We start from the raw sequence: 25,209 nt of genomic DNA, 5'->3' as shown, positions 1-25,209 counted from the left end.
ATATGTAGATTAAAATCCCCCATGATTATTGCTGTACCTTTCTGGCAAGCTCCCATTATCTATTCTTTTACACTCTGTCCTACTGTGTAGTTACAATTAGGAGGCCTGAACGGCACTTCCACAAGTGACTTCTTGCCTTTATCATTCCTCATCTCAATCCAAATCACTTTTACATCCAGGCTTCCTAAACTAAGGTCACCTCTCTTTAAGGAGCTAATACCATAATTAATTAAGAGCCATCCCTCCATCTTTTCCTCATCCTGCCTATGTTGTTGGTACCTCCATGGACCATGACCACTGGATCCTCCCCCTCCTACTACAATTTCCTCTCTAGTCCTGAGCAGATGACCCAAACCCTGGCACAAAGCTATCTGGACTCTCACTCTTTGCTACAGCGAATGGTGTCAATCTCCCTCCCTATACTGTCCCCTACTACCACTACATTCTTATTTTCTCCCCCCACTTGGATGGCTTCCTGTACCATGGTGTCATGGTCAGTTTGCTCATCCACCCTGCAGCCCCCACTCTCATCCAAACAAGCTGACAGAGCCTCAAACCTGTTGGACAATTGCAGAGCTTCACACTCCTGCCCTCTGGGTCCACTTACCTGCCTCACTCACAGTCACATCCTCCTGTCGCTGGCCACTGACCAAATCAGAAGACCCTATCCTAAGTGGTATGACTGCCTCCTGGTATAAAGCATCCAGGTAACTTTCCCCCTCCCTGATGTGTCACAGAATCTGTAGCTCAGCCTCCAGCTCAATGACTCTGAGCCGAAGTTCCTCAAGCCACAAACACTTACTGCAGATATGTTTGCCCTGGATCACAGTGTTTTCCAGGAGCTCCCACATGCTGCAGCCTTGATACATCACCTGTCCTGCCATCATTAATGTGTTTTAAATAATTACTTAATTATATTAATCACTTATTTATGTTGCTTTCTTATATATTTGATCAACTTTACCATCAAATTGTGTACTATTTTAAACCTTTGGGATACAATAGAATTACCCACTTACCAGATACTACCAGATACTCACCAAACAGCAAGACCAATTTCTATGGGGTGAGGAAGATAGAAAGAGGAAATGAACAACTCCTTCTCCCCCTTACACAGTACTTTCCAGTCACTGCTAGTTAGACTAGATTAGATTTTAAGAGCAAAATTTAAGAACAAAATTAACACTTAAAATTCCCCTCTCACCAAACTCCAAATCTTCACTCAGTTTGCCAGCTGCACTCTGTTTGCCTTAATAACTATACTATATGTATATGGTTGCTTTAGTTAAGTTTCTGGTTAATGGACACCACAGGATGGTGGGGAATTCAGCAATGAAACGTTGTTGAACATCAAGGGGAGATGGTTAGATTTTCTCTGGTTGGAGATGGTCATTTCCTGGCACTTATTTGGTGCGAATGTTACTTGCTACTTATCAGCCCAAGCCTGAATGTTGTCCAGGTATTGCTATATGTAAGCATGAACTGCTTCAGTATCTGAGGAGTTCCAAATGGAACTGAGTACTATGCATTCAGCAACAAACATTCCCCCTTCCGACCTTATGATGCAGGGAAGGTCATTAATGAAGCAGCTGAAAATGTTTGAGCCTACAACACTACCTGAGGAACGCCTGCAGCGATGTAATAGAGCTGAGATGATGAGCCTTCCACCAAAGCCCGGGAGAGGGGATGCCCACGGTGCTAATCACTGTGGCCTGTGACTTTGGGAGGGACCAGCACTGCTCTCTCAAGTGGCCACCTCACACCTCAATGTGCTCACACATGAGCATGTGCTGGGTGCTGGACAAAGTTTCAGCACTCGAGATCCAATTGTCCTGGGGGGGTGAGTCTGAATTTCACTCCCCTGCACAGGTGCCAGCCCAATCAAGGACTATAGGAGTCAAGATGGCAGTGCAGGCTGGGCAGACCATGAGGAATGACAGTTCCAGCAACAGCAAGGCCCCGGCAGCTGCAGTGTTAGACCAGGCTAAGAAGAAGCACATCATTCCACCTTCACAGCTGTCCCAAACGCTTCCTCAGAGAGAAAATACCCAAACCTCCGGCGCCCAGGGATGAGTGAGTGAGTGCCGGTTGCAAAAGACCATAGCAGGATATAGACTATTAGGATATACAAAGGGTCAGAGATTGGGCAGGTGCAATTCGATGTAGAAAAATGTGAAGCGATTGATTTTTGGAAGTAAGAAGAGGGAAAAGAAATACAGACCTCAAAAATGTAAGACGTTAAATGGAGCTGAGAAATCTTATTGTGTAATATACTGGTTCTGAAAAAGATGTAACACAAGTACACAGGGCCATAACCGAATCATTGTGAGTCTGGAAGTACGGAGTACAAAAGAAAGGAGGTAATATTAGAATTTTATAGGACTGTGATTAGACTGTACTTGGGAATAGTGTGTAGTTTTGAGCATCGTCAAATAGAAAGGATATAAAAATATTAGAGAAGGTGCATTGTTGGGGGGAGATGATGGCGAAATGGTATTGTCGCAGGCCTAGTGATCCAGAGACCCAGTTTCTGGCCAGGGTCAGTCTCTGGGTCAGAGAGAGGTTCACCAGGCACTCGCTCGACACCGCTGCACATATATTAATAGCCTGGGATTAATAGCCTCGAAATGGAAGGGGCCTCCAGCCAGTCAATGTGCCCGTGTTCTTGACAGGTGCTGTCTGACTGCTGAGTGCTTTCAAACATTTCTGGCTGGCCTATAAAACTCTCGCTCTCGAACCAATAATGAAACTTGACAGAAATCCCCAAACGTTTTTATTTCTCTCACCAGCCATTGTTCTTACTGCTGACTCTGTGTTCCACTCTCGGTGAGTGTTTGGTAAGCCTTTGCTGCTTCCTTTCGAAAGGGAGGAGCATGCTATTTTTAAAGAAGGGCCAACTTTGCACGATTTAAATATAACATGACCCTCTGACTAAACATTCGCTGAACTTCAAAGTTTACACAAAGCTCGAGTGTGGATTTGTCCTTGCAAAACTGGTTTACATAAACCGCAGCAGGAAAACGGGTGCTGATCTGGTGGGTAAATGCTTCCCCGTTTCTCATCTGGGTTCTGACAAGTCAGTCTGAAAACTACAAGCTCGAGGACACGGCTGCCTTTCGGCTAAATTACAGTAAGTGGGGAATCTGGAGTAGACGCGGTGCTCAGGACGGGAAATGATTTTCCTTGTTTCGATTTCTAAAACGCTGTTATTGCAATAGTTTGCCTGGAGAAGGTTTGTAAATTCCTGCCTTAGAAAATTATCACAGAAAATTGCACCTGCAGGACGCCGGCTTTGAAAAGGGGCCGGTCCAGCGGTGCTGAGCAGAATGGTCTCGGTAAATTCGTTCTTCTTGAAAGGATTCTTGAAGCACTAGCGTGGGACATGTCGTGCAGCTCTGTTTCAAAGCTCCCTCCACAAAGCAAATTATCACCGTGAAATTTCAGAGCGCACCCCCCCACCCCTATATCGAGTTTTGCTTCCCTGCCCTCTCAACTAAAAATCCATATTTTAAATTATCCGAAACTGAGAGGCAGGTATTTGCTGAAATTTTGTCATCTTTATGATAAAGGACGTGTACGGTTTTCGAACTTATCTGTTGCGCTAAATATTATTGATATGTCAAAAATGAGAATGTGTAAATAATTCGATTTATTGGACTAAGCAATTGGAGATACTGGGATGATAGTTGGAAGGATGTAGAGGGGAAGCAGCGCCACTCCTGATGACATAGCGACCTCCTGTTTTGGGGTCTGGCGGAAAGTCCCTGAACATTTTGCTGAGGTACTGAGGGGAAAGCAGAATGACAGCGGTTCAATGAAATCTTCAGCAACAACAAGAACGACCAGCAAAATGATGGTAAGGAAAAACACAAATCTTCAACTACCTTGAAAGGTGCTGAGGAGCAGCACAGATCTTTGATGGTGAAAGATCGTGGTACTGAGAGAAGCTGCAGAGACCAACAAACGGTAGGGCAGAGATAGAAGTGAAAAATTGCGAAAATCCAACAAATTGCGTTATTGATTCAATCTCCCTGTTTGAAGATTGTCCTCTATTCTCTCCATAGACCTAGAAAGCTAACATTAGCTGAGGTGTTATTTGGTTTAGTTCAAATGCTGCTTTATTCCAGAGCAGGTAAAACATACAGAACAATCATACAATCATAATGATGAAAATCACTTGGCATAGTCAATTCAACCTCTGTTGGCATATCGATAGCATTTGGGGAGAGGGTCCTTAACATTAAGGTAATCTCTCATTGACTAAGGCAGGAGTTCCATGCTTCAGCCTCGCTCATTGGCCTTGGGGATTTGACATAAAGGGGGAATTTTAATCGGAAAACATGGGTAAATTTGGGTCTGGAGGAGTTAAAGTCTTAAAAATTAGATTCCCAATTCAAAGCTGCCTCCAAACTGCTCACTTCTGGCTTTACATACTTCCAGCTTTTTCCTCCATTGACTGCACTTCAACACTACTTCATAGGCTTAATAACGCTTTGGGACATCCTGAAGTCCTGAAAGGCACTATATAAATACAAATATTTCAGCCTTTTCTTATTAACAGATGAAGAAAATGGACAGGTGCCCAACCCAGCCCCAGGAAGCAGCTTGATGCTGTAAATGTTATAATGAAGCTGCCAGCCTTATTGTAATTCAGCTTTTTGAATTTTAATTGGCCATTGGCAGCTGCACCCAATTGAGGGGTTGATGGATCCAGAAAGTAAGTGCCTTGATGCCTACTTGCTGTATCCAGCATGCCTGCTTGGGCAACCCCATTATTGACAAGCAGCCCCCACCCCCACCCCCCAACAAATCTTCTCCACATAGCCTCTGGCCCTAGGCCTCCAACCCCCTCTCCAAGCCTCTGAGCACACTCCCAGGCCTCTGACTCCTTCCTAGGCCTCCAACTACATCCCTCAGGCATCCGATTCCCTCCCCTGTCCTTTGACCTCCCCCTAAGATCTTGTTTGCCCCAACCAAACCTCCAGCATTTCCCTCTCCAAGCATCCGACCACCCCCAGCCCAGCTGTGAACCCCTCAGCCTCCCATCCTCCAGAACCCCAGGATCTGCAGATCCCAGGATTGCCCATTAACCCTCCCACAGAGATTGCCCACCTCCACTTCCCATCATTCTAACCCCTTCCCCACAGGATTGAAATTCTTCCTCCCACTCCAATTAACAAACCTTCTCTATCTCCTCCTCCCCTCAGGTTCTGCTGAGCACTCAAACATACAGAGAAACTTGACAAAGTGATTTTCTTTGCTGAACTTTGCTGTTCTGCTGCCTATGGAATTTTTTTTTGCAGAAATGCAATTATTGAGCAGCAGCAATAACCACATGGGTTAACTATAGAAATTTATGGGACTGGTCATGGGATGTCACGTTATGACAAAGCACTTCCTGCTCACCATGTTCCATTTTATGTTACTAAAAGTTTTATGCCTGTAAGAATGTAGAAATGTATTATTGGAGAAATTTTCCAATGAATGATCTCAAGTCCAGACCTAGAACCAAAAAAAACCCCAAAACCACCTAGAACCACCAGAAATCTAATTACAGAGGGAAAGAAATTAGCTGACGTCCCAGATCCTCTCTCTCTCTGGGCTCTTTTTATGGTATTTAGAGCCAGTGGCCTTTTACAGCCTCTTTGCCTCGTGACTTGTGAGGATCCTAGAATTCAAAATCAACCCCATCCCATCATTTGTCATTTCTAATAGATTTCATTTCTCATGGTATTAACCACCTTCATTCATCAGCTCCTCTCTGTGGCACTGACAATACTTTCAATGATCCAAGACCCAGTTGCCCCTGTGCTTTTTAAAATTCTTTTCATGGGATGTAGGTGTCATGGGCAAGGCAATACCCATCTCTAATTGCTACAACTAAGTGGCATTTCGGAGGACAGTTAAGAGTCAATGTCATTGCAGTGGATTTGGAGTCTCAGGTAGCCCAGGTAAGGATGACTGATTTCTTTTCCTAAAGGGGCATTAGTGAATGAGATGGGGTTTTATGAGTTTCATGGTCACCATTACTGATTTCCAGATTGAACTTGAATTCAATTAATTCATAAAACAATCAGGAATTTGAACACATGTCCCTAGCCTGGGCCTCTGGATTATTAGTCCAGTGACATTACCAATATGCCACTAGTTCCAGGTCACTCGCTTCCTCTGTGCTGTTTCACCCCAAATGTGCCATAGGAGATTGAACTCTATGTTAGTTATCAGGTACATGTGGAGCCCAATGAACAGTAAAGTTTAATAATTAAACTAGTCAAAATAGACTCAGCCCAGCCCCTGAAAGCAGTGAAGGAAAAAAACTGTTGTCTTGGGTAATAGGACAAGGTACAGGGAGATTGTGTGGTTAAGGTTAGACAAGCCTATTGGAGTGGACTAGCTTGCCCATATTCTTTATTTCTGTAATAGTACATGTACAGATTATATCAAATATTTCTCATTGAACTCAGTGTCCCCTGTGTTCTGCCTACTGTAAAATAAAGCAGCTTATAAATCACACTGAATGGCATCTCCAATGGTGTTAACTCAATCTGCCTTTAGTGTGATTGAAGGAGCACTCATATAAGACACAGAGATCCAGTCCAGAACAAAAAGGAATATGTTTGATACACTCCTATAATGACGATATGCTGACATTTTTTGTGGATTCAGTTGATGCCAAGTCATTACAGGAGCCCACAGTATTTTTCATTCAGGAATGCAGGAGAGATCAGTTTTGATTTCAGTATCGTCAGAAAGATTTTGAAATCAGTTTACTTCTGATTGATGTGGGAAGCAACTTTTGACTTGAGGCTTCAAGATGACATTTTCATTTCTTGGCAGGACTTCAATGATTTATCAAAACTCATTTTTATATAGCACCTTGATGAGGAAAACAAGTTTGTAGAGGAAGACCAGATAAAGGAATAGATGCTGAGCCACAGAAGGAAAAATTAGGAGGGATGACAGAATTCATGGTTTAAGGGTGGAGAGAGGCAAAGGATTTTCAGGAAGAAGTTCGAAGGCAAGAGGCTCTGTTGCCAATGAAGAGGGAAGAGAGGGAAAGATACACTAAAGAGCTGAACTGGAGTACTGAAGTGTGCAGGAGATTAGGCTCACAACCCTGCTAGATTTTTAAAGAGCTTCGTGGAATGGGACATGGATTTCCGGGTTGCTGCTCCTGGGGCAGAGAGAGAAGCTGGGGTTGGGAATGGAGAGATTGGGGGTTGGAAAGAGAGGGATACCATTTTTGGCAGAGTCAGCAGCAGCAACATAATAAGTGGGAGCAGCCAGCAAAAGAGTAAGTGGAGCCTGGGGACTTAATATTGGGGAGACATTAGTGTAGCGGTAGCATCACTGGGCTAGTAATCCAGAGATCCTGGCTAATGTTGTAGGGGCATGGATACAAATCTCCCATGGGAGCTGGTGGAATTTAAATTCAATTAATAAATCTGAAATATGAAGCTAGCTTTAGTAATGGTGATCATCATAGATTGTTGTAAAAACCCATCTAGTTCACAATGTCCTTTAGGGAGGGAAATCTGCTGTCCTTACCTAGTCTCTCTATTTGTGACTCCAGGCCCACAGCAATGTGGTTGACTTTTAAATGATCTCTGGCTTAGCAAGCCACTCAGTTCAAGGGCAATTAGGGATGGGCGACAAATGATGGTCTTGCCAGTGACAGCCACATCCCATGAAAGAATAAAGAAATAAAACCAGTGAAAGATTATTTCCACTAATGGGAGAATGACAAGCAAGAAACACAAAGTGGAAAGGGAGACCAAAGGCTCTTGTAAAGGTGAATTCACTTTTTAACTCCTATCCTGACAGGACTAAAACCAATTAAGGCAACGGGATATTTGGATAGTAATTCTGGAAAGTTTATTAGAAAGTCAAATTAGACTTAACTAACTTTAGGTAATGACTTAAGGCACTTCCGGTTGAGCTTTCTAATGCAAAACCCTCCTCTTTTCCTCTAGTTTTGGTCTTTCACACCACATGGAGAAGTTCTTTGTCCCTCAGCACCTGGTTTTGCCTGTAGGGTCTTCTGTTGTTTCAATGTAAAGAGGACCCTGACTTTTAACCCATTCTGACCATCAGACCACCTTGTGCTTGTTCTGATGGTTGGCTCAGACCCTGTGATGTCAGTTTTACTAGCCTGTTAATTGGGACTTGAGGTGATATGGCACCCTCAGTAACTGAGGGAAGGGAGGGGAGGGGAGTGATAGAGTAGTGGTATTGGAATGGACTAGTATTCCAGTGTAATGCTCTGGGGACCCAGGTTCAAATCCCACCATAGTGAAATTTGAATTCAATAAAAATCTGGAATTAAAAGTTTGATGATGACCATAAAACAATTGTCATAAAAACCCATCTGGTTCACTAATGTCCTTTAGGGAAGGAAATCTGCCATCCTTACCTGGCCTACATGTGACTCTAGACCCATAACAATGTGGCTGACTCTTAAAACACCCTCTGAACAAGGGCAATTAGGGATGGGCAATAAATGCTGGCCTAGCCAGCAATACTCACACCCCATGAATGAATTTTAAAAAAACTGTGAATGGCTTTATTCATTCTAGTTATCATTCCTTTATGCTGACACAGGCAACATGAACTTTATACAGTTAATTACAGAAACTGATTCTTTGTTAGCATGGCTGCTGTGGGTTGTCAAAGTTTATAATTCCTTTGTGCTGACACAGGCAATATGGAAGTACAAAAATTGATTCTTTGAATATTTCATTCAGATAGAACTCATATAACTCAATCACGATTTTAGGGTTAATTATGACCTGATTGATTTACTTTAATACATTGGTATAAAATAAACTGACTCCTTTATCTAATATATTTGCATCAGATTTTGAAAAAGGCAAATTCTAACCGTGTCAAAACTCTTATACTTGAACTAAGATCTATTAGAACACTGGGGAGTGAACTTGAACTCAGTAGCTCCCATTGTTTGATTACTAACAGTGCGATAAAGGACCAAAAAAGCTGATGACCGTGCACACACATATGTACAAATTGTAATGGACATCATCTTGATGAGTGGATTCACCTGAGTGCGAGCAACTAACATCTTCCAGGGGTATGCCAGATAGGCATGTCATGACTTCAATCAGCATGCAACACTAGCTTGCAGGAATGTTATCATTTGGAACTCAATACTCTAATCAATACCCTCTGTTAATCTTGCTCAGCTGAACACGTGTTAAGCAGCAGGAAGGACCACCACTCTGAGTGAGGTGCAATCTGTTTGAGCAATGTGGCTGTCATAGATGATTAACTGGCAGTGCCTGCATGCTGTGAGATGTGGTTAGGAGGCTTACACCAGGGTGAGTGAGGGCAGGTAGTGAAACTATGAAAGGTATAAGACCTGACTGATAGAGGTGGGTAAATTGAACAATCATTGTGCCAAGTGGTGCAGTTGGTAGGATATGGCATTTGAAGATGCATTCACATACCTTGACCACTCATGTGAGGTCATTGAACCTCTTGTGGCACTGTATCCAGGTCCTTCGGGCTTGGCTCCTGGTATTGATCTCCATGATTATCTGCTCCTATTACGTTTAGACCACTGGAGGGCCTCTGTCTCCCTGTGGATACAAGGCATTTCTCCTTCTCTCAACCTCCTTCACCAAGACCTCTAATGCAATGTCTGAAAATCTTGCAGCCTCCACAAAAAGGCAGGACAAATCCAATCCAGCCAATTACTGGCCCATCAGTCTATTCTCGATCATCAGCAAGGTGCTGAAAAGTGTCATTGACAGGGCTATAAAGTTGCACTAGACAGCATCTCAGTTGGGTTCCACCAGGGCCACTAGGCTCATGACCTCTTTGCAGTTTTGAGCTAAACATGGGCAAAAGAGGTGAATTCAAGAGATGAAGCAAGAGAGTGACTGCCCTTGACCTGTCAAGGCAGCATTCGATCGAGTGTGTCATCAAAGAGCCCCTAGAAAAGTTAAGTAAATGTCAATTAGAGAGAAACTCTCCACTGGTTGGAGTCATATCTGACATAAAGGAAGATGCTTGTGGCTATAAGAGGCCAATTGTCTCAGTTCCAGGACATCGCTACAGGAGTTCCTCAGGATAATGTCCTAGGCCCAACCATCTTCAGCTGCTTCATTAATTACGTCCCTCCATCATGAAGTCTGTACTGAGGATGTTCACCGATAAAATATTCAGTATCATTTGCAACTTCTCAGATACAGAAGATGTCTGTGTCCATATGTGGCCAGACCTAGCCAACATTGAGGCTTGGTGCTAATAAGTGGCAAATGACATTCATGCCACACAAATGCAAGGCAATGACCACCACCAACAAGAGAGAGTCTAAGATAAAAGCAAAATACTGCAGATGCTGGAAATCTGAAACAAAAACAAAAACAAAAATAGCTGGAAAAACTCAGTAGGTCTGACAGCATCTGTGGAGAGGAGCACAGTTAACGTTTTGAAGAGTCATACGGACTCAAAACGTTAACTGTGTTCCTCTCCGCAGATGCTGTCAGACCTCCAAGAGAGAATCTAAGCCTTTTCCCTTGATATTCAACGGCATCATTAATCCCCACTATCAACATCATGGGGGTTACCATTTACCAGAAACTGAAGTCGACCAGCTTTATAAATGTTGTAACTACAAGAGCAGGTTAAAGGCTGGAAATTCTGAGGAGACTGACTCATCTGCTGTCTCCCCAATGTCTGTCCAGTATCTCCAAGGCAAAAGTCCAGAACGTGATGGAATTCTCTCCACTTGCAAGGATGAGTGTGGCTCCAACAACACCATCAAGGACAAAACAGCCCACTTGATTGGCACCCCATCCACCACATTAAGCATTCACTCACTCCATCAGTAATGCACAATGGCAGCAGTGTATACCAAATATAGGATGCACTGCAGCAACTCACCAAGCCTCCTTTGACAGCACTTTCCAAACCCGCAAGCTTTACCACCTAGAAGGACAAGGGCAGCAGACACATGAGAACACCATCACCTGCAAGTTCCCCTCTAAGCCACACACCATCCTGACTTGGAATTATATTGCCATTCCTTCACTATCACTGGGTAAAAATCCTGGAACTCCTTTCCTAACTGCACTGTGGGTACCTACACCAGATAGACTGCAAGAATTCAAGAAGGTGACTCACCACCACCTTCTCAAGGGCAAAAAATGCTGGCCCAGCTAGTGATGCCCAAATCCTGTGAAAGAAAAAATGTTAATGTCAAATGTTTAACTATCTTGATTAAGTGTTTTGATGAGGTTGATGTCATGTACATGTAATTCCAAAAGGTATTTGATAAAATGGCACACAATAGGCTTGCTTGCAAAGTTGAAGCCCATGGAATACAAGGAACAGTGTCGGTATGGATATGAAATTGGCTGGGTGACAGGAAACAGAGAATAGTGGTGAAGGGTTGCTTTTCAGACTGGAGAATGATATAAAGTTCCACATGTACAGGGCACAATTTCAAAATTTGCTGGTGACACAAAATTTGGAAATATGTGAACTGTGAGGAGGACTCTGATAGATTTCAAGTGGAGATAAACAGATTGGTGGAATGGGTAAATACATGACAAATGAAATTTAATTCAGAGAAGCATGAAGTGATACATTTTGGTAGGAAGAATGAGGACAGGCAACGTAAAATAAAGAGTACAATTGTAAAGTGGTTATAGGAACAATGGGACCTGGGAGTATATATGTGTGGTAACTATGGTTTTATCTAATGTGTAGTATACCTTTAAGAAGAATGTTATAAAGGAAGATCACATGATCTTGTTTAAACAATAGGGGAGTAGCGTGGGCTACCTCTGTAGTTAATAGTTAGTTGGAAGTCAGTAGTCTGCAAGTGAGCAGCAGAAGTATGTAGATAGAGTTTGGTGTAGAAGCATACATGTGTATAGCTGCTGAGTACTTTGTAAATAAACAGAATGTGTTTCACCTAAGAAATATCTGCAGAACTACTCTATCTAAAGTATCAACTCAGTCACCCTGCAACAAGCACGCAATTGGGGGACACAAGTCACAACAATATGCATATACCATTGAAAGTGGCAGGGCAAGTTGACCAAGTGGTTAAAAAAGCAGGATCTTGGGTTTTATAAATAGAAGCAAATGGAGTGCTTAAGCAAGCAAGGGATATGGTGAGTGGGCGGAAAGCGGAGTTGAATCCTGGGATCAGCCATAATCATGTTGAACAGCGGAACAGGCTCAATGGGCCATATGGCCTACTCCACTCTATTTCTTGGGTTCTTGAAGTTATGATGAACCTTGAAAAGCACTGATTCAGCCTCAACTGGAGTATTGTGGGCATATCTGGGCACTGCACTTTAGGAATGATATAAAGGCTTTAGAGAGAGGACAGATAGATTTACAAGAAGTGTTCCAGGGAGGAACTTTAATTATATGGTTAGGCTGACAAAGCTGGTATTGGTCACAGAGAAGAAACAGTTGAGAGGAGATTTTAGAGAGGTATTCACAATCATGAGGAGTGTAGGCAGCATAGATAGAGAGAAAGTCTTCCTATTAGTGGAAGGGCTGAGAACCAGAGGGCACTGATTTAAGGTTATTGGCAAAAGAACCAACAGCTAGATAAGGAGAAATATTTTTACCCAACATGTGGTTAGGATGTTCTGAGGGTGTGGTGGATGCGAATTTACCCTGCACTCTGTGTTGCCTTCATTGGAACCAAGCCATCAGGTCACAGCCTGGCCACTTGGTGACAGAGAAATATCCCCGCCAGACATGGCTCATGTCAGGAACTCAGCATAGATGCAGAGCTGGCTTACAGTTAGGGCTATGCTGCCACCATTGAGCAGGTCAATGGTGTGTTCAAGTAATGCTTCCACTCTCTGGACAGTTCTGGAAGATCTCTGCAGTACATCCCTGACTGTGTTTTCAGATTTGTGGGTGTGCACTGCATAACTTCACGATAATGAGTTACCTACCTTTACCACTAGGCAGCAAGAAGTAGAAGAGGAGCAGGAGGGAGGGGACATGTAAAGGAGGAACAGGAGTAACAGCATCAACTATCAGTGCAAATAGCTGTCAGAGCCCTCAGACAGCAGTTCTGTCACCTGATAGTTCACCTGAACTATCTCTCCCATTCCCATAATGCACCAACAGTCCCACAATCTCTATCACCACCATCCATATGAGCATCATCCAATTGCCTTCCTGCAATCCAGCCTCATGGGCCTTGACCTAAACTGACTACAAATATGAACACCAACACTAAGTGCAGAAAAAAGAAACTTATACTTCAACAATTTGCTTTAGATTTGAATAACAATTAAGTGGCATAATTAAAAATAACTCTTGGGCATTTCCCGAGTGTATTTGTTTTTCGATCATTTTCCTATTCTTCACTCCTATGAGAGGTATCAATAACTGCTAAAGCTTGCGAGGTGGAAGGCTGCTGAGCTTCATTTGAGGAAGCGTTGATGACTATGGTGGAAGACCTCAAGCAACTCTGGGCCTTTAAGGGCAGCTGCAGTCTGCAGCATCTCAGCCTAGGCCAGGTAAGTCTAGTCTAGTTGGCTGTGTGGAATTAATAAGGGTGCAGGTGGAGTTGGTGCTGGGGGCATATGCATGTTGTCATCCTGAGAGAGGACAGCAGGTGCTTCTCTCATGAAGCCAAGGCCATTCTCCTGGGAGTGTATCTCAACACCTACAATTCTGTGTGAGAATAGAATGTTGCTGTGGAAGTCCCTATCAACACTAGCCCCAAAAGCTAAGATAGCAGCTACATGAGCTTCCATTTTCTTCCAAATCATACACTATCCTGACTTGTACAAGTGCTGTCTTTCATTTATAAAATTGATAAATTTTCAGATATTAGGGGCATCAAGGGGTAGGGAGTGAAAGCGGGAATATGGCTTTGAGATAGCGGATCAGCCATGACCATATTGAATGGTGGAGCAGGCTCGAAGGGCCAAATGGCCTACTCCTGCTCCTAGTTTCTATGTTTATCATCATTCCAAATTCCCGAATCTTTGAATTCTCAAACAAACACCATTGTGGAAGCACCATCAACCACAAGGGCTGGTTCTTCAAGAAACCCCCACCATCTTCTCAGGGCAACTAAGAATGGGCAATAAATTTGGCCTTGCCGGTGTTGTTCACAAGCTGAAAACAAATGTTCAAAAGAAAACCAAAGAGGAGAGGAAAGTTAATGTTAAAATAAACTACCCAATATGATTCTGAATAAACAGAAAGAATCTTTTTAGCTCATTGAGGAAACTCTGCTACTTAATAAGCACCAAATCTGCCATCATTCCTAGTAATGCTGTAAACGTTCCCCAATAAAAATGTGCAACCAATGTTAGTTATTTTTTGTATTTTTGTTGTGATATAGATATTTATAATAATCCAAATAATAATCTGAACATCAAAAATGATACAGTTATCTAAAAGGAGGGTCAATAAATTGCAGTTTGTGAAATCTAGCCCAGCTGTTTAACCACTTCCAAGTTTGTGTTGCTACTAACTGGAACATACCTAGTTATGTAGGTCATTTAAATTTATAGCACAAACGTGTATGGTCTGGAAATGGTTAGAGATGTCTCTGCTCTTGATTATTATCAGGGTTGGCCGATCCTTGTAATAACCACACACCTCATGCTTTTATATGGTGGCAGCCTGCTACATATTGCTTTGGCAGTAATACCAAATTGACATTGATATTTTCAGCAATAATTTACATTTCTATAGTCCTCTTCATACAAAAAGTCATGTCTCAAACTGCTTTATAGAACACAGGAAAACCTGTTTAAATTTCAGCTTCTTAAGATGAATAAAGAAGACCAAGAAAGTAAATACAGTAGATTAAAATTCTCAGTAGACTACTTAGTACGAACAAATTCTGGCAAAGGATGTGGGTTTTACATTTGTTTCTCCCCTCTGTACCTGTGTTCAAGTCTCCCTAGACTATTGGGATGGAAAATTCTTCTGTCTGCTGACTGCAAGGATCTTATCTGATTTGAGTTTCAGCAGTTTCAGTCCAGTTCCTAATGGTTTCTGGTCATTAGCACAAAACAACATTAAAGTGAATGGATGTTTAGGCATGGAAAATGGAAACATGCACCTGGCAAAGTAGGCTAGATATTTGTTCATGGCCAAGGGCACATTGGAGGGGAAAGTAAACAGGAGTTTACTCAGCAGCTATCCATGCTAAAACTGGGACACTGATGCTGAATGGCAAATGTATTCCACTCCACAGCATTGCTATATTTCACCTGGATGAGGACTAAATTTACCCTTTGACACTTTGAGAAATGGCTGAACATGCAAGAGGGCATGCACAAAGATTTTCTGACAATACACTGAAGATCTTGATACAAAACATAGAGGGAAGGAGAAACATCCTGAAAGTTGATACCCTGCCTGCTGTGCAATCAACCAGAAGCAAGTTAATTGTACATTAGGATTCCTGTGCCCATTTTTAAGGGTTATCCAATCTAATGCCTTCTTATTTTTTGTCCTAGGTTTCCTCAATATTAACTACATACCCCAATTTTGGTGCCATTCACAAATTTTGATTTTGTGTTTCCAATTCTCAAGTTTGTATAAATGGAGGACAATAGTATCCCCAGCACTGTTTCCTGTGGAACACCACTTCCTGCCTTCTGCATGTCTGAGGAAAGACCTTTAACTCCTATTCCCTGTTTTGTTTTGTAGCCAAACTACCACATTTTCTTGATTACAAGATCTGGCCACCATATGAAGAGTCACAGGTATATTCTCATTATCTTCCTGTCACTAACATGCTGTCACCTATGCACTGCAAATTGCAGTTTTTATTTATTTCATGAGATGAAAACAACATTGAATGTCCATCAAATTTTAGTGCCTCCAAACTTCTATTATAATGTACTTACTAATTCCTTTCACTGAGCTTCCCCCTTGGAATGTGTGTGTAATATGTAACTTCTAGGGTGTCAGTAATGAATAAAGGACAGCCTTCTGTGTCAATCATGAGACTTTTATGATATAGAATAGCAGCATCATGTCAGCACATGCCTGCGATCATACACTTTGCATGTAGCAAAATGTAGAGATTGTATAGCGATCATGCCACTGTCTTGAGTTCTATTTGTGTGTTATGCTGGGCTGAGACAAATTATACTGTTTGATTTTAATCTGAATTGCAGAATGTTCTGGATGCTTTTGTTAATATTCACCATATCTGAAATGATTAATGGATGTAGTACCAAAGGTAAGATAACCTAGATTTTCTTTTCATGTATCTAAACTGCATGTTAAGTGTGTCAGATTTTGTTTACATTGCTTGTTAAACTATTCACTTACTTCTGTTCTTTTCTCATCTTTTGGTGAATATGTTTTTTTATTGAGAAAATCCAAGTTTTATGTTTTGCAAAGAAACCCTTTGGCTTAAAATTTTGGACTTTAGAAATATGGGAATGTATGTGGGACTGGATTCCACTCTCACCCATCAACTCGTAGCCACAGCATCTCCAGTAATTGTTTCTTTTCTGGCCCTGCACAACTATATCTAAAAACCCTCAAGGGCTTCTTTTCAGTCCCTTTATCTTCTTGATCTACATGTTGCCCCCTTGGCAATATCACCTGAAGACATGGGCTCAGCTTCCACACGTATGCTGATGCAACTTAGTTCTACCTCTCCACCAGCTTTCTTGGCCTATCCATTCTCTATGTTCTCAGAATTCTTGTCCAACATTTACTCTATAATGAGCCACAATTTCCTTTAGTTAAACATTAGTAGGAACAAAGCATTTCAGCTTTCACCACAAATTCTGTACCCTTAGCATAGATTTCAACCCCTTCAATAACCACCATCTTCAGTTGGACAAAATTAATCATAATCTCAGCATTATACTTTTCCCTGAACTGAATTTATGACCTCCTTTGTTTCATTCGTGTCTTTGCCTCATTCATGTCTTTCCCACCTCCAGATCTACGCCAATGTTTTCTTTCCCCTCGCCACACTTTCTAAAGTCCAGCTCAACCAAAACTTTACTACCTTTATCAGATTCTTCACAAAAGTCCTTCATCCCTAGATTGCTAATCTACATTTTCTCCTGGTCTATCAAAGCCTGAAATTTAAAATTCTCAACTTTGTGTTTAAGCCTATTCATGGCCACAACTTTTCCTATCTCACTATCTTTCTCATGCCCTGCAAAAAACTGAGAATACTTTCTCCAGGCCTCCTATGCCTCCCCCATTACACTCACCCCACCATTATCAGCCATGCCTTCAACCATCTAGGCCCTAAGCTCCAGAATTTCCTCTCTAAATCTCTGTTTCTCTGTCTCCTGTTTTGAGACCACACTTCTTTGACCAAGATTTTAGGAACCCTTCTAATATCTCCTCCTTCATCTCAGCCTTTGTCTCATTATGCCTGAATGGAGAGCTTTGAAAGTTTTCCTGCATTAAAGGTGCTCTATGAATTTATGTAATCTGCTAAATTTCTATCTCTTAAAATAACATTTTGTCTTATCGTATAAAGTGCTGTTGTATTCTAACAAAATTTAAACAATTTATGTTGTATTTGTAGGAAATCAGATTGACAGATGTCCTCCGGGTGAATGTGAGACATTTGCCCTTGAAGGGGAGCATGCCCGTTTAAGTTGTGGACTGTGTAATGCATCTACTCCTCTTGCCATGAGTGACCTTGAAACACACGGATTTACAATTACTTGGTTTAAAGTCATTCACAAAAATGGCCTTGTGGAACCTTTAGGCAAAACAGGCAGAATTGTTATTGAAGGATTCACACTAGGATTTTGGCCTGCAACTGTCAATGACACTGGAAGATATTTTTGTTCTCTCTTGTAAGTAAAAATAAAGATAATTATCCATAGTGGTGGGCTGGAGGTGTTGGGTGGGCTCAGACTTCTGAATTGGGGATGCCAAATGGGTGTACTACTGGCATTATACTGAAAACTTGCAAAACTAAACACACCCCCTACAAAGCCTGACAAGTAAAGACCTGGCAATTAATTACCTGGCCTTTTAACTTAAACTATAGGAGCATGCAACAAACCTTCACTTGTAGGAGAAATATAAAAGCCTGAAGGGGAATGGCAGCTGTTGAAAATGTATTTCTAGGGAGTTAAAGAGCATATCACTACGGAAAATAGTGATTTTTACATTTTATGTCCTTTTGTATATAATAAAATGTTTCGATTCTTAAAATGAATAAGGTGGCATATGGATTTTCAAAGGTTCATGAGACCATCACTTATCCTATAGATTCTTAAATGGTCCCCTGCTGCTTCAGTTTGGAAATATACACAAGCCCTTTGGATATAGCACCTACCTCTTTCATAGGAACATGCTTCCAAATCTCTTCCGGTTCAATGCCATTCTTGTCTCTTACCTGTAGGAACGTGAAACCCTTGTATCTCACCAGTGCAAAGAAGCTGGTCTTTTCCTTTACTCTGTCCATTCAAAGTGGTATTTTTCCCTCTGCTCTTCCAGTGTCCAGGGCGACCATGTGTGCAGGAAGTGTCTCCAGCTGCAGCTACTTGAAATCCACATTTCAGAGCTGGAGCTGCGGCTGGAGTCACTGTGGAGCATCTGCAAGGATAAGATCTTTGTGGATAGCACGGACAGTGAGGTGGTCACACTGCAGGTAAAGAGTGCACAGGCAGAAAGAGAATGGGTGACCGCCAGACAGAGTAAAAACACTAGGCAGGTAGTGCAGGAGTCCCCTGAGTCCATCTCTCTCTCCAACAGATTTTCCACTTCGTATACTGCTGGGGGAGATGGTTTTTCAGGGGAATGCAGCAAGAGCCAAGTCCATGGCACCACGAGTGGCTCAGCTGCACAGAGAGGGGGACAAAAGAGTGGGAGAGCAATAGTGATAGGAGATTCTATAATAAGTGGAACAGGTAGAGGTTTCTGTGGCTGCAGACGTTACACCAGGATGGGATGTTGCCTCCCTGGTGCCAAGGTCAAGGATGCTACTGAGCGGCTGCAGGACATTCCGAATGGGGAGGGTGAACAGTCAGAGGTTGTAGTCCATATGGGTACCACCAACATGGGTAAAAACAGGGATGATGTCCTGAAAGCAGAATATAGGGAGGTAAGAAAAAAATTAAAAGGCAGACCCTCAAAGGTAGTAATCTCAGAATTACTCCCAGTGCCACATGCTAGCAAGATTAGGACTAGGAGAATAGACCAGATGAATGCGTGGCTGGAGAGATGCTGCAGGAGGGAAGGATTCAGATTCCTGAGGCATTGGGACCAATTCTAGGGAACATGAGACCTGTACAAGCTGGGCGGGGTGCACCCCAGCAGGACCGGGACCAATATCCTTGCGAAGTATTTGCTAATACTTTGGGGGAGGGTTTAAACTAGATTGGCAGGGGGATGGGAACCTGAGCGGGGAGACACAGGAGAAGGAAACAAAGATAGGAATGAAAGACAGAAAAGTAGAATGCGAAAGTGGAAGGCAGAGGAAACAAGGGCTAGCAGCAAAAGGGCCATAGTACAAAAAAGTTTAAAAATGTTAAAAAGACAAGTCTAAAGGCACTGTATCTGAATGCATGGAGCATTCGCAATAAGGTAGACAAATTAACAGCGCAAATAGATGTAAACGGGTATGATATGATTATGATTACAGAGACATGGCTGCAGGGTGACCAAGGCTGGAAACTAAATATCCAAGTGTACTCAATATTTAGGACGGGCAGGCAAAAAGGAAGAGGAAGTGGGGTGGCATTATTAGTTAAGGATGAAATCAGTGGAATAGTGAGAGAGGATATTGGCTCAGAAAATCTAGATGTAGAATCAGTTTGGGTGGAGCTAAGAAGCGACAAGGGTGGAAAACATTAGTGGGAGTTTTCTATAGGCTTCCAAACGTTAGCGATAAGGTAGGGGATGGCATTAAACAGGAAATTAGAGATGTGTGTAACAAGGGTGCTACAGTAATCATGGGAAACTTTTAATCTACATATAGGCTGGACAAACCAAAGTAACAATAATACTGTGGTGGATGAATTCCTGATGTGTGTATGAGATGTTTTTTTACACAATATATCAATGAACCGACTAGGGAACAGGCTATCCTAGATTTGGTATTGTGCAATGGGAAAGAGTTAATTAATAATCTTGTTGTGCGAGGTCATTTAAGGAACAAGGACCATAACATGATAGAATTCTTCATTAGGATGGAAAGTGAAGTAGTCTGATCTGAAACTAGGGTCCTAAATCTTAACAAAGGAAACTACAAAGGTATGAGGCGTGAGTAGGCTAAGATAGATTGGGGAACTTCATTAAAAGGCATGATGGTGGATAGACAATGGCTAATAATTAAGGAACAAATGTATACATTGCAACAGTTATACATTCCTCTCTGGTGCAAAAACACAACAGGAAAAGCAATCCAACCATGGCTAACAAAAGAAATTAAGGATAGTATTAGGTCCAAAGAGGAGTCATATAAAGTCTCTAGAAAAAATAGCAAGCCTGAGGATTGGGAGCAGTTTAGAATTCAACAAAGGAGGACCAAAAGATTGATTAAGAGAGGAAAAATAGAGTATGAGAGTAAACTTGCAAGGAGCATAAAAGTGGACTGTAAATCTTCTATAAGTACATTTAAAAAAGTGATTAGTGAAGACAAATGTAGGTCTCTTCCAGTCCAAAATGGGGGAATTTATAATAGAGAACAAGGAAATGACAGAGCAATTAAACAACTACTTTAGTTCTGTCTTCATGGAGGAAGACACCAATAACTTCCCAGAAATACTAGGGAGCCAAGGGTCTAGTGAGAAGGAGGGATTGAAGGAAATGAGTATTACTAAAACAATAGTGCTGGAGGAATTAATGGGACTGAAAGCCGATAAATCCCCAGGGCCTGATAATCTACATCCCAGGGTACTAAAGGAGGTGGCCATGGAAATAGTGGATGCGTTGGTTGTCATCGTCCAAAATTCTGTAGATTCTGGAACAGTTCTGGCAGATTGAAGGGAAGCAGATGTAACCCCACTATTTAAAAAAGGAGGGAAGGAGAAAATAGCGAATTACAGGCCATTTAACCTAGTAGGGCAAATGTTGGAGTCTATTATAAAGGATGTGATAACAGGAGACTTAGAAAATATCAGCGGGATTAGACAAAGTCAACGTGGATTTATGAGAGGGTAATCATGTTTGACAAACCTACTGGAGTTCTTTGAGGACATAACTAGCAGAATAGCTAAGGGAGAACCAGTGGATGTGGTGTATTTGGATTTTCAAGTCCCATATAAGAGGTTAGTGTGCAAAATTAAAGCACATGGGATTAAGGCTAATATATTGGCATGGATTGAGAATTGGTCAGCAGACAGGAAACAGAGAGTAGGAATAAATGGGTCTTTTTCAGAGTGGCAGGTGGTGACTAGTGGGGCACCGCAGGGATCAGTGCTTAGGCCCCAGCTATTCATAATATATATCAATGGTTTGGATGAGGGAACCAAATGTAATATTTCCAAGTTTGGACACAACACATGGAGGGAATTTGAGTGATGAGGAGGGTGTTAAAAGGTTTCAATGTGATTTAGACTGGTTGAGTGAGTAGGCAAATCCATGGCAGATGCAGTATAATGTGGATAAGTGTGAAATTATCCACTTTGGTAGGAAAAACAGAATAGCAGAGTATTATTTAAATGGCGATAGATTGGGAAATGTTGATGTACAAATGTTGGGTGTCCTTGTACACTAATCGCTGAAAGCAGGCTTGTAGATGCAGCAAGCAGCTAAGAAGGCAAATGGTATGCTGGCCTTCATTACAAGAGTACAGGAGCAAGGATGTCTCACTGCAGCTGTACAGGGCCTTGGTGAGACCACACCTGGAGTATTGTGTGCAGATTTGGTCTCCTTACTCAAGAAAGGATATACGTACCATAGAGGGAGTGCAGTGAAGGTTCAGCAGACTGATTCCTGAGATGGCAGAATTGTCATATGAGGAGAGATTGGGCCGACTAGGCCTGTATTCACTGGAGTTTAGAAGAATGAGAGGGGATCTCATTGAAATGTATAAAATTCTGACAGGGGGATAGACTGGATGCTGGGATGATGTTTCCTCTGGCTGGGGTGTCTAGAACAAGGGGTCACAGTATCAGGATATGGGGTAGGTCATTTAGGACTGTGATGGGGAGAAACTTCTTCACTCAGAGGGTGATGAACTTATGGAATTCTCTACCACAGAGGGATGTGGAGGCCAAGTCACTGAATATATTTAAGAAGTAAATAGATAGATTTCTGGACTCAGGGGTCACGGGATTTGGGGAGAGTGCGGGAGTACAGCGTTCAAATAGATATCAGCCATGGTCATATTGAATGGCAGAGCAGTCTCAAAGGACCGAATGACCTTCTCCTGCTCCTATTTTCTATGTTTTCTATGTTTCGAGATCCATGTGTGCACTCTTTGCCTTCTCTCAATTCATGCTGACATGCTCCCTCCCCGATCCCCTTCATCTGAAGCTGGCACTTGCTTTCTTGCCATCCTAAAACACAGCTTTTAATTTTTCTTTTTTGCCCTCCATAGCACCATTCCTTTTCTCTTCCCTGCTATTGTTATTCAATTCCTTTCTGTAGCTATTTATCTGCCTGCCCCTTTATTGTCATTTGCTTCCCACTTACACTGTCAACCACTCTCCCTCTTTTGCTAACAACCACTCTCCCTTTCAATGCTATACGCTCCCCATCACTGCCACCCCTTTTCACTCCCCGCCGCCATTTTCACCACTTTTTTCTACCGTTATCGATTTTCCTCTCTCCTTATACTGACATTCATGCTTCTGGTACACCTGGGAGCAGATTTTGAGAGATTGCACGTGCCAGCCTGTGAGTTTTCATCGATTAAAATTAATGGAGAGAAGACCATGGGTTGAGGATGCTGGATGACCTGGTGTTTAATCCTAGCATATACAGGGAACACAAAGCACAAAATTTCTACTTCATACTTTCAACTGCAATTTAGCTCAGTTGACAATTTACATAACCAGTGTTCTTGTACTTTGCCATCCAGAATATTCTAATCAGGCTTTCTGAAACCAAGCTGCTTTAATAAAACACACTCTGACTATTGCTGTTTCTTGAGATTTACTTTGATTCTTTACCATTAACAGAAAATTTCGTTAGATTAATAACCATTAGATTAATAACATAATCATATTGTTATGAAACTTGATGGCTATAACTGTTATGGTGTTAGGAATTGAGCATTAACCATTTTATGTTAATGGGTTTATGTCAAGTGCATTCAACTTTGTATTCAAACTGAGTTAATTAAAAACCTCAGGTAGTAAATCTGATTCATGTGAAACATTATTAATTTTATCCTATTTAAGGATAAAATTATTGATCTGTGATCAAACATTACTAGTGTGAAGTTATTATAATTGTTTGATTTGGGCAACACAGGCAAGGCCACAGCAATTACCTATCCTTAGTTCCCGGGGAAGGTGGCTTTTCTTGAATTGCTGCAGCCATTTTGGTGCTAGATAGGTTGATACATGGTTTTGACCCAGTGGCAATAAAAGAACAAAAATATTTGTCCAAGTCAGGCTGGTGTGAAAATTGGAGGTAATGAGGTTCTCATATTCCTGATCTTCTCGATGGCAATGATCATCTGGTTAGGAAGTGCTTTTGATGCAAAGTTGATGAGTTGCTAAAGCAAATCCTGTAGATAGTATATGCTGCCACAGTGTGCTCATGTAGAGGGGGTAGATATTGAGTCCAGTGATAAAGGTGCCAAAAAAATGTATTGTTTTGACCTGAATCATGTCATGCTTTTTGGATGTTTTGTGGCTGCAGTCTTTCAAGCAAGTGGTGAGCATTCCATCATAATTCTGATTTGAGCCTCATAGATGGTGAAGCAGCTTCAAAGATTGGACAATCAGTTGCAGAGTATTCAGCATCTACTCTGCTGTATCCATCATGTTGGTCCAAATAATTTTTTGATCAATGGCATGAGATTACCCCCTTTGCTTTGTCTCACCAAACTATGCCACATTGAATGAAATTGAATTTAGCATATTTTGATTGCTGATCTTGTGACAGTGCTGCAGGAAATTGCTTTGTATTGAGATTGAGATGCAGTTTAAGCAGTGCACTAAATGTGTGTTGTATTAACAAAGCACTATGGTATCATTAGAGTTCATGTGCCTTTTGCTTCATTATAATGAATAATCATGAATCCTTTGTAAAAATCTATTGTAATGAACAATTCTAACCTGGAACTGGCTGCATAACAGTTCTGATTATTTATTTTTCCAGGTTTTTGTTCAGCAAAATTTGTTCTAACTTACTTTCTGCTTAATAGCAATGGAACTCACAATATTACAGGTCCAATCGAGAATTTGGATGTTACACCAATCAACGAAGGATGTTACAGTGAAGAAATAACATATGATCTAAATGGAGTAATTGGATCATCTATTGAATTGTATTGTCCATGCATGAAAAAGTACAAGAATAATATAGAAGATTTGAAATGGTATAAGGTAATTACATACTGCTTATTCAATTAGCTCACCAAGCTTGGAACTCACACCTTCACTTTGAATAGCACTTTAAAGAGGAAGTGAAACATCAGGAGTGTAAGGAAGCACCACTTTATGGCAGCAGGCAAAGTTTTTACACTGGCTAAAGCAACAAGGGCATTAAATGTGAAAGCTTTTAACACTGTAAACAAGCAACTGCAAAAAATCCCAACCCAAACCTGCTGCCAGTTTCCACTGACTGCAGCTGAGGATCCCATTAATGGACGCTCAAAATGGTTACCTCCCAACTCCTATCTGCCAAGTTTGGTATGGGAATGGGAACCAACGGCAATCCAATCAGTAGAACTGAAAATGGTGCTGGGGTTGTCATTTGACCGTAATAACCAGATTTTCATGAGGCAGTAGTTTGGGCTGGTGTGATCAAGATCCCACATGGTAGACTGTTTAAAAAATAAAAGCCCATAGTATCCAAGGACATGTAGCAAGCTAGATACAAAATTGGCTCAGTGGCAGGTAACAAAGGGTAATTGTTGATGGATGCTTTTGTAACTGGAAGGCTGTTTCCAGTGGGGTTCCGCAGGGCTCAGTACCAGGTCACCTGCTTTTTGTGGTATATATTAATGATTTGGATGCAAATGTAAGGGAAATGATCAAGAAGTTTGCATGTGACACAAAAATTGTCCACGCAGTCGATAGCGAGGCAGATTGCTGTAGACTGCAGGCAGATATCAATGGACTG

General features: G+C 41.8%; 1 protein-coding gene across 2 annotated transcripts in view; it reads left to right on the top strand.

The window, feature by feature from the left end:
- Nucleotides 1-2,924: 2,924 nt before the first annotated feature.
- LOC144682837 (interleukin-18 receptor 1-like) overlaps nt 2,925-25,209 on the top strand; it is a 68,417-nt gene continuing 46,132 nt past the window's right edge. The window contains exons 1-6 of one of the 2 annotated variants that reach the window (XM_078545621.1): nt 2,925-3,130; nt 13,378-13,520; nt 15,679-15,734; nt 16,152-16,216; nt 17,537-17,813; nt 24,290-24,470. In XM_078545621.1, coding sequence (XP_078401747.1) covers nt 13,443-13,520; nt 15,679-15,734; nt 16,152-16,216; nt 17,537-17,813; nt 24,290-24,470 — 657 coding nt within the window. In that variant the 5' untranslated portion in view covers nt 2,925-3,130; nt 13,378-13,442. The remainder of the gene's footprint in view (nt 3,131-13,377; nt 13,521-15,678; nt 15,735-16,151; nt 16,217-17,536; nt 17,814-24,289; nt 24,471-25,209) is intronic. The other variant, XM_078545622.1, reaches the window with a different exon arrangement.

Source organism: Cetorhinus maximus, chromosome 7 (genome assembly GCF_964194155.1).
Source record: "Cetorhinus maximus chromosome 7, sCetMax3.hap1.1, whole genome shotgun sequence".
Classification (NCBI taxonomy): Eukaryota; Metazoa; Chordata; class Chondrichthyes; order Lamniformes; family Cetorhinidae; genus Cetorhinus; species Cetorhinus maximus.
This window is presented reverse-complemented; position numbering and strand designations above follow the sequence as displayed.